At 35.7% G+C, this 17,878-nt stretch overlaps 1 protein-coding gene across 1 annotated transcript; it reads right to left on the bottom strand.

Moving 5' to 3' along the window:
- Nucleotides 1-7,532: 7,532 nt before the first annotated feature.
- On the bottom strand, nt 7,533-16,325 carry LOC149068286 (THAP domain-containing protein 2-like). The gene is made up of 4 exons (XM_089251760.1): nt 16,036-16,325; nt 11,425-11,586; nt 10,897-11,067; nt 7,533-7,829 (listed from the first exon to the last, which is right to left on the bottom strand). The coding sequence occupies exons 1-4, from the start codon at nt 16,186-16,188 to the stop codon at nt 7,815-7,817; spliced, it is 501 nt and encodes a 166-aa protein (XP_089107886.1). The 5' UTR covers nt 16,189-16,325; the 3' UTR covers nt 7,533-7,814.
- Nucleotides 16,326-17,878: the final 1,553 nt, after the last annotated feature.

The raw sequence follows: 17,878 nt of genomic DNA, 5'->3' as shown, positions 1-17,878 counted from the left end.
TATCCGAGTGTGCCATTTTAATGCTGTGAGGATGTGTTTTCAGTTTAGCCTAGTTTGCGATCCAACCACTGTGCAAAACATTCTTGAAGTATCCCTGAAGCTAAAAGTTGCAAGAATTAAGGTCAGGTGAACATTGTGTCCAGGTTGTGTGTCATCCTGTTATTCCCAATATTGTTCTTTAGCAGCTACTTCACTGGTGATGGAATATGCATCTTGATACAAGTTTTGCTTGCCACACAATGATGCTGTTGAGGTGCCAAAATGATGTGGTTGCACAAAACAGATTATAATGCTGACAAAGTGCAGCGTTATCTGTTGGTGCATTTTTACGTTGCTGTTTTCTTTGCCAAATGAACTTTCATTGCTTCAGGAGTATTCATGTAAATTTTCAAGTTATTCTGATCAGTGGTTCTTATTTCACATTGTTTTGAAATTGGAAATTTAATTATAATTGTCTTTTATACAAAAATTGCCACGTTTTCAAGGCAAATAAATTCAATTGGTCGAATGGTCGACGCGTTTCGGCTCTTCAATGGAGAGCCATCGTCAGGACCTCGTCGTCATCGATCTCTCCATTGAAGAGCCGAAACGCGTTGACCAATTGAATTTATTTGTCTTGAAAACGTGGCAATTTTTGTATAAATTAAAACCAGGCAAAGTTTCTCATTTTTGTGATAATTGTCTTGTATGTATAGTTAATTATTTTTTACAAATCGATTACTACAGTACACTAGAAAATTGGTTAACCGGGAGAAATGGTGATAGTAAAAAAAAAAACTATTGCCTGGTGTTGAAAAACAGCATAAGATGTTCTGCTTTCTTATGGAAGGAAAATGTGTGAGACAATGAACTTGTTCCTTGTCCTTCAGGTGCAGCTGGGGTCTTATTGCCGGTACATCTTTTCAATGTCCGCTGTGAATGCACACTTGTGCAATCTGAATTTGAGCAAAATTGAGAATAGATCATCTTTCACCACTGGACCTTTGTGCATTATGTCATTCAGTGACACACCTGTGGATGTAGGGCTTATGCATTGAATACAACCTGAAGCCTTGTTGTACATTTTTCTGGCTGGTAGACTCCATGATGAGGCAGATAATACACCTTTCTTGTGTCACCTTCATCTGTAACCTCACTCATGTGATGTAGTTCCGTATACTCCGTCCACATACAATTTTTTGAGATTGAGATCTTTTTCCAAACGTCTCCAAAGAGAATTGAGACATCTCTCTACGGTGCTTTTTGAATGTTCAAAATGAGCATATTTGTCTATCTTCAGCTCTCCAAGAGACCAAATCATGCATAAGAAAAAATACCCGCGAAATTTAATTTTTTAAAACTACATTGCTGTATAACATAAACTATAATTGCATAAAATTACTGTTGTTTCAATCGCAAGTGTTCATATGCCATTCCTTTCAATTTAACAGGGAAAACGTAATTTTGAACATATTTAAGACGGTCTTAACGTCATTTGGTTTGCTGATTGGTGTCTATATGCAATCCAAGAAGATAATGTATTAGGACTTCCTCTAAGATTGACACTACACTTTTAAAATTTAATCGATACTGCAATGCCTCCTATTAATTAACTGACCTACTACTTAAGCCTGCTGTTAGCCTACTACTGGCTTTTTTGAAGACCAAACACACCCCGCTTCCCATCGCATTGAGATATCGAAACGTTCCCGGAGGATGGGTGTGTCTGGAAATTTTATTCAGAATAATAAATAAAAATATTACATATAGATTGCACATATAAATTCACACGTTCGTCAATGGACGGATCATAATATACGGAGGAAAAAAAATCAACTGTAAAATCTACATCATAATCTTCCGAAAGTTCTTGATTCCATCCGAAGATGAACACTAGCGTCCATGCGCTCTAAACAGCGTCCCTTGACACTGTGGTCATAGCCTTGTTGAGATATATATATAATTTCAATTTTTACAAGTTGATCAAACATTCATCAGTACGAAATGTCGATAGGCGTCTACTACTGGCCTGCAACATCCCAAATAATTTCAATGCAATTTTCCTATCCTGCAAGAACAATGTTGTGGACATTAGAAAAAAAATTCTGAAAGGGCGTATGACCACACTTAAAGCAATTTAAATCCGTTTATTTGAGACTCACTGCGTCTGCTGAGTTCTAAGAAAAGTGCAATAAATTCTCACGTAAGGCTTCACTTTGAAATGTCCATAACCGGCTCAATGCGTCTCTTTGTATCTGTCAACCTAAAATTTATGGTTTTTAGTGCTGATAATACGCAAATACACATGCAAAACCAATTCAGCGACGCGTTTTCACAATCTGCAAAAACTGCGTGGATCTGATAATTTGAAATGATGTCTAAATGCCAAAGATTTAGAGAGTTCGAATCAAAATGACAATGTCAAATAATTGAAATTGTTCTTCGTATAAATGAAATATTTTAATATTGAAAGCTATATATAGAGATTATCGTGACCGTAGTCAAACGTCTCATAAATGTCAAATTTTGTCATAAAACTGAGTGAAATCCCCTTGCGCACAAGTGGAATTTCGAGACATTTACGTACAACAGAGCCCCTCTTGGTCATTTTTCTTTTTTTTCTCCCCACCCTTTCTTCCTTTTGTTTCCTTCCTAAATTTATAAAAGTAAAAAGGACATAATCATTATAAAAAGGACTGTTTTCAGATCAAATTGCCGAAGTTCAATTACTTTAGTGCAAAAATGTCAGATTTTTTTTTTTGGGGGGGGGGGGGTTGAATACAGTCAAACCCCATTATAATGAACTCCAAGATACCGGAGAAATCACTTCGTAATAACGAAATTTCGTTACAAAGGAATTCCAGATTTTTATATTGTTCCTATGTAAACTTACCCGGAGATTTGAAAAGTTTTCGTTAAAACGATATTTTTTCCCGTTATAAAGGTATTCATTAAAACGAGAGTCGACTTTATTTCGTCCCAAACTATTTTTTTACGTGTATATGCAGGCTCATGGGTAACAGGGCGTATGGCACTTTACGGGTGGGCCGTTAGTCTTAGACACATATCCAACTAGAAAAAGTATCCAAATCACGTGTCCAACTCATATGTCATTCATGTTGTAAGGGGTTGTATAGTTATGAAGTAAAAAATTTTTATACCGTCCCCGTGTGCCAAAGAACCCAATTAAGAAGTTGTTGCTCTGTCTTTTCCGATGGCAACTAAAATAATTTCACGTTTCCAAGTGCAATATTCACCGAGATACGCGAATTCGAAAAATTGAGGAAATTTGAGAAAAAAACAGCAACGGATAAAATGTTTTCCCCGTATTTATAATGCTGATTTTTTTTCCAACTTTTTTCGAATATCTCAGTGGATATTGCACTTAGAAACGTTGAATGTTTTTGTTGGAAACAAAACTTTCACATTGGGTTTTGGGGCACAGGGTGCCCGCATAAAGAGTTAACATTTTTATTTTAATAACTATGTAACCCCTGGCAACATGAATCAAATATCTGAGTACTACACATTATTCGGGTACTTTTTCCAACTGGAAGTATGCTTCTAGAACCAATGGTTCGCCAGTAAAATGTTATATGCCCCGTTAGCTATGCGCCCTTATATTAAATATAGTACGGACTGTTATGTGAAATATTGCCCTGTGTTTAAGCCAACTCGCACGTTGCTTCGTCCGCCTGCGAGAGAGCGGCCATATTATGAACCAAAAAGCCACTTGAAGGTAGCTTGTCACACACATCCAACGAAATATCAGATTTTACCGTATCGAAATTTAAGTCAACAAACTGATAATTTTCTTATTTGAAAATCTGATTATTTATATTTTCCGATGATTTTATATTAATCCTGATGATGAATCATTATTATGTTGACATGGACAGCTTTGTCACTGCGTACATGGTTTTTCTGGAATGAATGGTTCAAACAAATATTCAAAAAAATTCCACACGTATTTTAGTTCATTTTTTGAAATTCATAGTAGGGCTACAACATGAACCTATATCCTTGATACATGTGTTATTGTTGAAAACGATGTGAAAGGTTGAACTTTTCAATTGTGATTCATTTGTGTGGCTACTCCCTGATTTCTACTTTTATCCGCATGAAAAGAATAATATTAATAAAACTGCTTGCTACCACTTTTTGCGATTTTTATCATTATAAAAATGCGTATTTTGGAAGCTACAACTGACATTTCTCAATGAAACCATAATCTTTTACACAAAAAAAAAAAAAAACTAATTAGGAAATAATACTAATTTCATCATCCAGTACAGTAACTTGATAACAGTGTGCAGTCTTCAAGCGCAGAGTGCATTGTTACATTGATTGAAAATAATTTATTCTATCTTTTACTACTACATTATTTTCATAAATTAAAAATTAATCAAATTAAATTCAAACATATTTATACTTCAGACAATTTTTGAATAACTATCTTCTAATGGGAAAACGGGGGGGGGGGGGGGGGGGAGTAGAAAATTATTCATGTTCGCAAGGGGGGGGGGTTCAAAGGAATGAGAAATGGGTGAAAGGGGGCCATGGACAAAAAAAGGTTGAGAACCACTGCTCTAAACTATTATGCGGACCGATAATAACAGTGAAATGGAAAAAGGATAAATCCTCAACTCCTTTTTTTCCGGAAAAAAATAAGCGAAATGGGAGAAAAAAATGTGGAAATTTTTTCTTGGAAAATAACACATTGACACTGCATACATCCAAACAACAGTTGGCGTTATAACGGGTTTTTTACATTGCAATCCCTATATGCAGGGTTGGCCAACATAGCAGTCAGCTATAGCGTCGCGGGCCGCATCAATGGTGCAACTTCGGTGTATAAGCCGCTCCATCATTAATTGAATTAATTAGTTATTAAATCAATTTCGTCACACTAGAAATAAGAAATTTGTAAGCAGTTTGTTAATCAAGAAATCTGTTGGAACCGATAGTTCAGATAATGATCCCAAAGTAAATTGTTTCACGGTCTTTTACCTTTGTCGTGGGCCGCACAAAATCACTTCACGGGCCAGCTGCATGGACGGAGATACGGGGTGCGTGGGGAGGGGCATTGCCCCCCAGCATCAAAGGTCAAGTCGACTGATCTAATGCATATATGTATAGATGAACTGACATCATCGTGCCCCCTAGACTTCCAAGTCTATGGCCAGCTGTTGGCCACCCCGGTCTATATGGAAGATATGTTCACTGAAAATTTGTGGCGCTAAGCGAGGTTGCCGCTACAACGGGGTTCGACTGCAAAACAGGAATATTTTTCCAAAATAAAGCCGAAACGGACAAAATCACGTGTAAATACGGGGATGCTCCAAGAAATCCGAAAATTATGACCAATCTCTCTCTCGAATTAGATCACAATGATAGTGACCATACGTCCCGTATTTCCTGGGACAGTTCCATTGAGAAGAAATATGTTTTATACTTCTTCTCAATATGTATTTTTCTCGAGAAAATATGGTCCGTCACTAATGATGACACTTCAGCACATAAAGACAATAGATGTCACTAAAAATAGTTTGTTGTCTGCAGTGATGGTAACCTCTTCTAGCAAAATTTCCCTCAAAATCCCTTTTGACAAAATTTTTCCTCACGAATTCGAAAAATGTGCTGCTATCTGGCGGGGAAAATACGTAATCAAGTATTTTACGATAGAAAAGTATTGCACTACATTATTATATTTTTTTTCAAAAATTCTTTGAGGAAGTCTCAAAATTTCCCACAAATGCTAAGAAATTTCCCACATGAAAAATTTTAGCCAATTTTTCCCACGAGTTACCATCACTGGTTGTCTGTAACAAATATAAGTAAATAAATCGACATTTACTTTTAGAGACCCTAAAACTAGTAAAGCCCAATACACTTTTCCCAGCTTATGATAATTTCTTAGCATATAAAGACTCGTTAAATGTCTAACAAATATAAAGATGGGTTTTCCTAGGAATAGGCTTCTTGCGTCGCGTGATCCGAACTGTATAATTTCGCGTCGGCAGGAAACGTATTACAAAATCACGCTACGCGTTTGTGTTTTCCTAGCGGGCGCATCAGATCAGGGCGGCTATATTATAGTATATGGCCTTGGCATCAGCTACTCTGTGGTGTGCATGCTCCGGTTTGAAGGGAAGAGAAAGAAAACACAAGAGTGAAGAGAACATCGGCAAAACGCGCGGAGCACGACGCATTTGACTCCTCCAGAAGCAGTCGGCCAATCACGCCAGACGTAAAGCGCCGTCGTGAACCGTATTACGCTCTGTAGGAAAACAGTTGTACTGCTTTTCTTATTGGTGGGTGGACAGCGTGTCGCGCTGGGTGAATCACGTTGCGCGCGGCACAGGAAACCTGCTCCTAGGAAAATCCGACTTTTACGTAAACGAATCTGTCTATCAAAAAAAGAGCCTAAATGTAGTACAAGCCCAATACATTTTTCACAGCTTGTGATCATGATGCCATGATATCTAGAGACTCACTAGATGCCACTGCGAACAGTTTGTTGTGTGTCATAAATCCTCCTTTTGTCGTGTGATGTGACGTCCTATTAGGGTGAGCATACGTACCGTATTTCCCGGGACAGTCCCGGTATTTTCTGTTTTTTTGGCTGTCCCGACTTTTTAGCAAAAGTGTCCCGGTTTTTCCCGTATTTTGCACGAAGCCTACTTGAATTTTTATGCTTTATTAAAGTCAAAGATTGAAATTATTTTCAACTTATAAATTATATTATGATAACTACAACTATAAATGAGTATATGAATCTCCCACATTTGTCTTAATGAAATTTTTTTTTCGTGGAATTCATTTTAATCCACTACAATTAGCAGTAATGCTGCATTTCCCGCCCTTGTGATTTCTCCATTATTTCAACAATATTTGGCGACTTTGTTCGGTTTTGGCGATAATTGGCGAAGTCCCGTATTTGGAATCCCAATGTCCCGTATTTCTCTCGAGGAAATATGGTCAGCCTACGTCCTATATTACTTTCCTTCTGCTAACCCTGTAGGTCATCGCCGAAGTCCTACAGGGTTGCTGTACTAAATCGTCGCTTCGGAAATGACCGCCAAACAGAGGGGGGAAAAAAATCGCGTCGGTAAACCTGGCATAGCAACCTAACAGAATTCCCCGCGCTAAAAATGGGTATGGAAAATTCAACTTGTGTGAGAAATGAGGAACGGATTTATTATGGGAAATAAACGTTTCACGAAATTATTGGTAAACAACAGTTCGTGTGATTACGATCAAGTAATTAATCTTAAACACAAAAGTAAAAAAGAATGTTTTTCCTATAAACTTTTTTTTCCAGGTTTTTAGTGAAAAAAAAAATATTTCCTGTTGATTCCCCTGCCCTGATGCTTAATTTTAGGACGGAAGTCAGCATAAAAAAATATATATAGTCAATTTAGATTGCATGAAAATTTCTTCTGGAAATTAAATGATTGTGAAGTTAAGGATTTGATAAACTACTGCCTCTAGATATTGGAAATTTAGTAAAAAAATTTCATAAATATTTCAGCAGCATTTATTTTTTCAGAATTTTCTTCAGTGCATTACAAATGCTGAATAGCACACACAGGTTCAATAATGCAAATTGACGAGCTCAATGAGTGAATAAATTTATTAAAAAAATATTCAAATGTAATGTACATAACTGATATGACAGTAAGATTTTACAAATATCATATTTACAATTTCACACATTTTTCTACACGATGTAATGAATTACTACGATGCTTCAGCGTACCAGTAAACTTTCAATTACAAAAAAAATATGCTTAAATAATAGAAATATAGTTCTTTTCTTGAAACTGCATGACCTAACAGCAATTAATCTGGAAAAAATAAATAACACACACATATTCAAAATCAAGATAAAAACTCAACTGCAAATTGAAAATTACAATCATGGCAAAAAAATAGTCCATGCGTAAATGGTAAATACCCATATTTCGTTATCTGTGACCCTAGTAATAGGTCAATACAGAGGCGCAACAAAATACTTTGTCCCCCTTGCATGTTAGAAACAGTTTAAGGGTGAATTCTGCACCACTTCTGGTCCAGCGCCTGGGGCACCAGACCCATATGCTCCCCCCCACAGTTGCAGCCCTGGGCCAATAATAAGCTAATCCTAATAAATGTATAAAAGCATCACTACATTAGGATAAATAATCACCAATAAAATACACACATTGATTCCTTTTAATAAATATATTTGTATGTAGCTGTATCCTACAAACTAAGCTCTCTCTTTCTCTCCTCATCTAAAAAGTAAACAAATAAACCATGAGGAGTAAAAATGCAACACAAACTTTTCTTAAAAACAGGGCTCCCACTCAAAAAAAAAGTAGGAAAACGCAGGAATAAAAAGTAAGATGGGGGAGGGTAACCCCCTTAGACAATATAATCATAGCATAATGGAAAAAAATCCCTAAAAAAATTTTTTTAATTAAATTTTTTTTTAAATTTTTGAATTAACTTTTTCAGTCAAGCTAAAGCAAAATGACAGAAATGACTTGGTTACAAAACCAATTTTTGGCCAAAACAGTGCACTAGCAACCACAGATAATTCTTTGCTGTCTCTCGTCATATATATTACATTCTTTTTTTGGAGTCTTCCAAAGTGCAGAGCTTGTCAACTCTCTTCGACAAGGGCACAGCAAATTTCGAAGACATATGTTTTTTAAGAATGACGCACCTTCGAGACCACTTTCGAAAGCACAATGCAAAATGTGTAAATTACAAGATCTGACATATATAAGGCAAGGTGAACCAGATAGTTTTACTGTGTTGCTCATCATTTTTAAAATTTTTTCTGTTTTGTTCACATTTTACTGTTCAATGCCAGTGTAATAATTTTTGACAAATGAAGCACTCCCATTTTTAGCTTTTTGCTGAGCATTGTAAATATTGTTTATGCCTGTTCATGCTTTAAAAATACAGAAGACAACTGAATGCTATTGGGTAGCATCAGAATCACCAAACCTAGGACAACCAAACCTAAGCCCCCACAGGCCTATGTATCCAACTGCTTTAAAATGCAAATTGTTGTTTTACCTATTTGCACCATAATTTTGAACGATGAAAGTTACTGTCCAAGACCAGGAAGTAATAAATACAAAATTACTTTTCCATCCAGACAGAAGTTTTTAATGACTACTATATTTGTTGAACCCTCAAACTAAGCAAATGAAAAATTAATCAAATGGTCCCATATCATCCCCCCCCCCTCTAAATTACCTTAAAAATTAAAAATGATACAATTTCTGTTTTGGCAGAATCATTAATTGCATTATCAACATTTGTAATATTTGGCAATATATCAATAATTTCCTGCTCAATTAAAATCAATTACACAAATTTTGTCGATAGGATTTGGTAAAAAAGTAGGACAAAACCGAGAAAGTAGGACATTTTACCAAAAAGTAGGACGAGTGGGAGCCCTGTAAAAATATAAAGACAGGTTCTATAACATTATTAGTGTAAGTGCATAATGCAATTTTTTCTGACACCACACAGTAATTCTTTGTGTACAAATAGATAGATGCCGATATGTAGTGAACTATTGTCAGAATTTTACTATTACTCATCCAAAAACTTAAAAGAATAATAGATAATTACAAGATATCAAAAAAGGTATGAGAAAGACAAATATTTATGTAAAGATGTTCAGATAAATTTCACTTAGTTTTAGAATCTTTCAAACTTCTCAAATTTCTCGTATTCATAGGAATGGATGTGTGAAATGATGCTGGGAGAGTGAGAAATAGTTACACCTGCACACTCACTGAAGGGGGGAGCCTATTTTATAACTTCAGTACCTAGATTGAGTAGCTTAGTTACTATATAGCAGCTATTATATTTCTTAAGATAGTTCAATAGACCCAATAATTAAGAATCTGTCTTTCATTATATATATATTGGTCATTTCCACGAAATAGGACAAAAATGAAAAAAAAAAGTTATCCATAAGTAAGTCTACCAAACAAATTCTAAGGGACACCTCCTTATCTGCTAATAAATGAAATATAGTCAGCAATGAGGTTTGTTAAAAATTCATGATGGGGGAAAAAATTAAATTTAACCATGTCGAGAGATCCAACAAGGCATTTTGCCTGTTTCAGCACTTAACTTGCTATTTATGCTTCACACTCGCAACATGTCCCATACACATACTTTGGTATTTAATTTCCAATTTGGACAAGCACATACTCTGAATAATTTTTTTATCTATTGCATTTTAATTTCTTTTGTCCTTCTTAATCTTTTTTTTTTTGTCAATGTTATGGGAGATGGCAGTTTTCTAATTTGTCTCTGCTTTGCTAGAGCACGAGTAGCATTCTCAAAAGAAAGTTGTTAGATGAAACATTACTGCAGCTTGATGTTGCAATCAAGGACTTTGTATTTTGTTTACTTTTTTCCCACTTGACTTATGATCAAACCTTTCTTCTGGTTCCTAATGCCAGAAGAAAGACGTTTTTACATGTTTCACAACACCAGTCCAAAAATATATGTGCACGTATAAAGCATGTATGTGCTTTTCAGAAATGATAGATCTCTGAACTGAAGTATGTGGTAAAGAGAAAATAATTTTCAATTCATATTTCTAACTAAAAAAAAATAGTCTATCATATATGTCCATCTCGTCCAATAAAAGAACAGTGTTTTTGAGCTGGAGACATACTGCTTGTTTTAGTTTGCAGTAATTCAAAAACATCATGCAAAACTCCATGTTCAACCTGAATGCTTGAAACTTTGATTTTATGAGGGAGCAGGATACCCAGTTGACCTCAAATAACTGTAGCCATGCTTGCCTAAAGCAAAACGTAATTTCAAGCCCTGAACAATCTCTGCACTAGACCACTGGGAAATGAAGTAACAGTTTTGCCCAAAGACACTCACTTGCTGTGATGACAAGAATGCTTCCACTTTGTTGTTTATGCACTCCAGATTTTGCCTTAATTTTTCATTTTCCTCCCGCAACTGCCTGATCTGAGCTTGGAGGTCTTCTAGGGTTTTTGAGGTTGATGATGCTACCTCCTTAATAGGTTCCCTGGTAATGCTTTCATTATGCTATAAAAGAAAAAAAAAAAGAGATTCAAGAAAAGTGAAATTAATAGACCCAAAAAATATTTGAACAGGGCTGAAGTTGTTTCATAAAATGTTTATGTGTTTCTAAAATTAAATATTTGGGGTGGAGGTCTGCATTCATATTTCATTCGCTACAGCCATTTGTGTGAGAATGCAATTCTTTAATAACTTTATCCTGATTATATTTAGTATCATACAAATTAGCAGCACCAAAAAATTAAGAACTATTAGTTAATTCTTTCAGGGCATAAACCTTACTAAATGAAACAGTTAACTAGTGTATTTTCTGGCCTTATAATGATAATTGAGAAAATAAGGTTATTTGAGAATATTACATACATAATCATCACTCAGAACTTTCGATAGGCTTATATTCTTCCGTTGAGAAGTAAGAAGTTTTGGTGGGTTAGGAACCTGGAACAAGGTCGGCACAGCGGTTTGCTTTAACTTCTTGCAGCCATCTTGCCTTCTCAACTCAAACTGGTTTTCTTCAAAATGTACCTAATTTGAAAAGGTACAATAATAACAAAAAATTACCACAGCTTTTTTTAATACCTTAATTCAAAATAATGTCAGATAAGTGCATATTGCGTCATATGTAAGAATGATAAAACAGCATAAGACACATATTTTCAACTGATTAATATGGTACAAATATTAACGTCCAAAACAGTCAAACTTCCTTTAAAGGGACATCTATTTTTCAAAGATGAAAGATTCTTCCCCAATTTCTCAGAATAGGAATTAAAATCTTCATTAATCATCACGATTAATTTTTTTAACACTTATCTTTAAAGTATTTTCTTCAATTAAAGTAATGGGGATATTTCTAAATTTGCTCTAGAATAAGGCATCTGAATTTCAAGTAAACACAGTAAATAGCCTATTGATATTCTAACAGGATCTAAGAAGAAACCTAATCTAAAAGGATGCAAGCACCTTTACTTTATCACTAACAGACGTAGTGTAGATTTGAACCACCCGCAGTCTTCCGTACCCTGCCACGAAGCTGGGCTAGAAGAGATCTCATCAACGGGATAAGTCCAGTGGCAAAGTTCTGATGCTCATTCACTAACAAAACAGTGTAGATTTGAACCTTCCGCTTACGACATTGCCTAGATGTCTAATGACAGAGCTTTTCTGTGAATTTGTGAAAAAGAGCTTGAGATGGACGATCAGGGGGTGTACCACCTTCTGATTCTTAATAACCAATCATCCATACGTAAGAATCGGTTCGTAAGAATCACGTTAAGAATCGAGCTCCGAATGCAACCACGATGTGATTGTTAAAAGTTATTCTTAAGGTCACGTGACGATGGACAGGCTGATAAATTTCCCTTTTGGGGAATTTTGCCATTGGCCAATCAGCGCCCAGCTAAAAATTAACAACAGCTTGTTGTTGACAAGATAAGGAGGAAAAGAAATTTTAGAGCGACGCTAGCCTGAAAAAATGGCGGAGATTATTTCAGCAAATGTGAATACGGTTTTGAAGAAATGATAAATACATAATATTTTTTTAACATGTTACAGTAAAAAACAAACATATCCATACTTAATCATCCGATATGATTCGAATCAAAGATTCATCCCACGTTCACTGGGATGGATCGGCCCTGGATGGATCCCTGCCACCCTCCATGAAGAGAGGCTATGCTATATATGTTATGGTGAAAGTGATAAAGAGCTGCGGTTAGTATATAAATAATCACCGGCCATTTCGGTAAGTTTGATACATTTTGCTCATATACCGTGAATCTATCACATTTGTAGGTCATTATGCATAATTGTCAAACCACAGTTAATGCGATAAATGAATCATCGTTGTGTTTACATTATGTATGTAAGTGAAGCTAACATTACAAGACTAATAATAATTTTTATAATATGCTTCATGTTTCTTTAAATTAATTGTCATGGCGAAATGAACGTGGTACTGTACATGTATTGCATAGCTGCTTCGTGGCCAAATAAAAATAATATATAGTGATCAGATAATACACCAATATTAAAAATGGTCATCGCTTCTGTAATGTTGGCTTTTTCGCGTACACCGAAGTATGTGAAAAAAACAAACGCAGCAGCAGGTTAATAATGATTTTTAATTTATGTACAATTATATTTCGGCCGATTAAAGCTTTATCTCACATATTTTGTGGGCGAAATTCAATTTTCTCTCAAGTTTTAAACTAATAAAAAATTTCAAATTATATATGATTTGAATTTAATAATTCCATAATATGAGTTATATTAAGTTCCCATAATATGAAAAAAATTGTGTTTACGACTCATCGATCATGATATTTATGGATTGAAAATTTGAGAATTATGCATAATCACTGGTAAATGTGATAAATGTAGCAAAATTTATCAAACTTTATTGAAATAATCCGATATTTTATCACTATTATCAACATATATGTGCTGTATATAGACTCTAACACTGTTTTCAACTCTCCTACACAACCTTCAGATAACTTTTCGATAACTTAAAAAGTCTGACGGATTCCTTATTTGGAAATAAAAATGCATTGCTAATTTTTTTTTTCTATTTCTTAAAATATGAATCATAAAAAAATTTCTATTAAAGTAAGAATTTAAGTTATCTCGCGCATAGAAGAAAAAAATTGTTTACTAAGAATGAAGCTAAGAAGTGGGTAGCCTTGGTTCTTAACTCGATTCTTAACTATGGAACAAAAACGATTCTTAGTTAAGAATGTGGTAGCAAAGTTCTCTCTCGATTCTTAACTAAAGATCAAATCCATAGTTAAGAAGCGGATTCTTATTAAGAATCAGAAGGTGGTACATCCCCTGACTTAAATCTGTAATCCCTATAAAACACTCCCTACTAATCCCTGACACTCACAATACTTGCTCACGAGTCTTTTTCTTCATTTAGTTAAAGGAAGAAAGAGTTACTTGTAGCAAGACTTGACAAATCTCACCAGGGCGCCATGGCGTATAAGTGCCATTACAGATTTTATGAAGTGCATCATGTGATAAGTAAATTTGAGTCATTTAATTTCAAAGCAGCACATGTTTCTTAAAGTAGGAAAAAGATATTAAAAAGTAGAAAAAAAACATTATTTATTACCATTTTATTTGAGATTAAGATCACCCTTGGCTCCTAAGAAATTTGGCTGGCATTAATTTTTTCTCTCTTGATTTGTCAAACCCTGACTTACACCTTTTTTGTTTGTTTACATTTCATTTCGTATATCATTGAGTCCATTGTGTACTTTTGTTTTACACATTGCTAGTTTATTATTATTTCCATAATTTTTTTCATGCATGGTTATTTGTTTCTTGTTCAGTGAAATTATCCTTTAATTAATCAAATTAAAAGTACAACTAAATGGCATGAACAGAGTTTTTGGAACACAACCAAGGTTGTGTGATGATAAAGGAAAATATCAATAATGGAAATGTATTCCGCATACTACAAAGATTGGATGCAACAGTTCATATCTTTAGTATATATTATCAGTGAGCTTACAATCCGGTCAATGTACCATTTTCATGAAACGGGGAAAATTCCACAGATGAATAAATAATTATAATACTACCACTCAAAACAATTGAGGCAGCACAAAATTTATATTGACGTGCAGTTTTTTTTGAGTGATCTGTTGTGAATTTGGGTACTGTGATAACAGACATCAGAAACAAGTGATAATTAATATAATATTAAATTAATGTAATAATATTAATTAAATTAATGTAATAATATTAATTAAACTAATGTAAATAATATTAATTAATAGCCTTTTAAACCTATAGCTAGTGAATGAAAAAAACTGATTTCGAAAAGGTTTTTCTTGCTATCATTACAATGCGTTTCGCAATTGCATATCTTTACAATGAGATGTGTTGTTGACAGTTGATAAATTCGTTTACTAAAAATTATGCACACATTGTTGAGCTTAATACTTATTTAAAAAAATAATTGTTACATGTCTTTTGTATCACACGTACCGGAATATCTGTTCATGCCAATGTCAATATAAAAAAAATAACAATATTGATAATGTGTTTTGACCATTATAATGTCAATTTCTATTTTTTTTATCAGTTTTCTCACAGTAATTGCTAATTCGCCTCAAATATTACTCACAGAACATATTAAATAGATAACAGATTGCAAAATAAATTCAATTGAATTTTACCTCATCAGTTTTTTTAATCTATGGCTTTTTTCAACTTGCATCAAGCGTTTGAAGCGGCAGGCTTTTCAAAGCATTAAAGGGGTAAATTAAAGTAAGATATCAATACAAAAAACTGAGTACATTATTGAGCATTGAAGTTATTTTCATGTGTCTGTATGGTGTTGGGTCTGAGAAAAAAATTTCAACATTTCTGCTTCACAATATATAAATGCGCTTTTTTTCAAATTGTCAATTTGTTGTTGCGCACAACAACAAATTGATTACTGCCGAATGATTTGACATATCGTTATGAAATTTTTCACACTTACTAAACCATTATAGGGATATAGATAGAATTTTAGGGATGCATTGAAAAATTTTAAAATGTTTAAATTAAAAAAAAAATGAAATCAATTGAAATACGACGTCTATAACATTAATTTTTAATCCTATATTAAATTTGATTTTCAGTGAAGATACAATTTGGGCTAATTACTCCCAATCTGCAAGCGATAAGTCCAAAGCTCACTACAGCAAGCAAGGATGACTGAAGAACCGATTTCCAATTGATTTGAAAATCGTATTATCCAGGGGCGTCGGAAGTGTTTCGAACTTGTGGGTGCTCGTCTTGAGTCCCATGTAGGAAATTTCGATTTCTGAATCAATTCTGTGGGTGCTCGAACCCGTTTTACAAACTTCCGTGGGTGCTCGAGCACCCACAGCACCCCCGGCTCCGACGCCACTGGTATTATCATAAATACGATTTTGAAAAAATAAAATTCACACAGAATAATTGAATTTAACTCACTTCACACAGGCGAGCTCCGTTTCCTGGTATGAAATCGCCTCTCCTGGAGTTCACGATCCACCTCCGACGTCGTTCTTTTCCCGCCGGAAATCTAAACATTCTAAAACCTTTTCTGTCGGAATTAGAACACTTTGGAGCCGAACAGCAAGGCATGTCTGAAGTTGTTTCACGAAAAAAAAAAAAACACAGTAAATTTAACAGTAATATAGGAGCGTTGAAAGGACCCTACAATGCGGTGACAGTAAGCAGTGCTGCAAGAAGGACCGAAATGGCGAATGCGTCGGCCTGTGTCAGTGACAGAGTTGCCAGGTCCTTCAAAAATTTCCAGCCAAAATCCTCTTCAAAAGTAGCCAAAAAGTAGCCCAAAATATTTGAACTTGTGCTGCCATCTATGGAGCAACAAGCGAGCTACAGTTTCACGATATTCTAGCCTGCAAAGGTGTGGCTTATAGCTCTTTTCTTGTTATAGTCACTAACCCCCCCCCCTTTTCACTTTTTCGTAAAAAATATGTTTTTTTTCACCGAATAAATTGATTTTTAAAATTAGCGAAAGTCAGGGCTACATAGGGTGACCATACGTCCCGTATTTCCCGGGACAGTCCCGGTATTTTCTCTTTTTTTGGCCGTCCCGACTTTTTGGCAAAAGTGTCCCGGTTTTTCCCGTATTTCACACGAAGCCTACTTGAATTTTTATTCTTTATTAAAGTCGAAGATTGAAATTATTTTTCAACTCAAATTATTTTATGATAGTTACAACTATATATGGGATATTAATCTCCCACATTTGCCTTGGTAACCGGTTTTTTTTCGTGGAATACATTTTAATCTACTGCAATTTGCAGTAATGCATCATTTCCCGCCATTGTGATTTATCCGTAATTTCAACAATATTTGGCAACTTTGTTTGGTTTTGGCGTCGTTTTTGGCGATAATTGGCGAAGTCCCGTATTTTCCCGTATTTGGAATCCCGATGTCCCGTATTTCTTTTGAGGAAATATGGTCAGCCTAGGGCTACACATTCTCTGTCCTGGAAAAACGGCTCAGAGATGGCCTGGAGCCGAGGCCGTCTTAAAAGCATCATGGCGGTCCCCCCCCCCCCGGGCAAATTGATTCTGCTCAGCTCCCTATCCAGACTGCAAATGCCTATTTACCAATTCACATGCTTAATCTCGCAAATCGTAACCATATCTCATTTTTTATTTCCCCCCCCCCCTCCGCCGCTCTTCATTCAAGGCCTCCGTGACGTGCCCCCGGGTTGGCCCATGCGTCAAGACGGCACTGCCTCAAATTGTGCATTGGTGCCTACGAAATTTGGTACAATGATTTTAAATATTAGGTATGGGTCCCAGACCAGATTTTTCACGGTCTAGTAAACAAAAAAATTAAGAACTCTTCTGGGTTCCTGGCAGGGCCGTTTTAAGAGCATCATGGACCCCGAGAGCCAATATTTTTCTGATTCCCTACATGGAAAATCCCCGAAAAATACAACTACCTCTCGATTTTCTGAGGCCCCCGGGGCCCATACGTTAAGACAGAACTGGTTCCCGGGCTTGAGCCCTGCCAGCTCCACGCTTGTAGAGGCTACGGTTTCTTTCACAGGCTTCTGTGGTCTAGACATGGCCCCCACAAGGGGTGGGCTGACAAGGCTTCAGCCCTGGGACCCGGGATTTTCAACATTTTTTTGTTTTTCACGCTATAAATTCATCATAAAGGGGGCCCGTGGAAGTCTTGTCGGGGGCCCCGCAAAAGCTCGCAGCCCGGGGCCCTGCTTCAGTATGTGGGGGCCATGAGTCTAGATGCTGTGTTTCCCAACCGTCGGGCCGGAGCAACACCTTCTATACCA

This window comes from Pholcus phalangioides, unplaced genomic scaffold, assembly GCF_987345545.1.
Source record: "Pholcus phalangioides strain wild (caught in Gottingen) unplaced genomic scaffold, Ppha-v1.0 ptg000027l_1, whole genome shotgun sequence".
Lineage (NCBI taxonomy): Eukaryota > Metazoa > Arthropoda > Arachnida > Araneae > Pholcidae > Pholcus > Pholcus phalangioides.
This window is presented reverse-complemented; position numbering and strand designations above follow the sequence as displayed.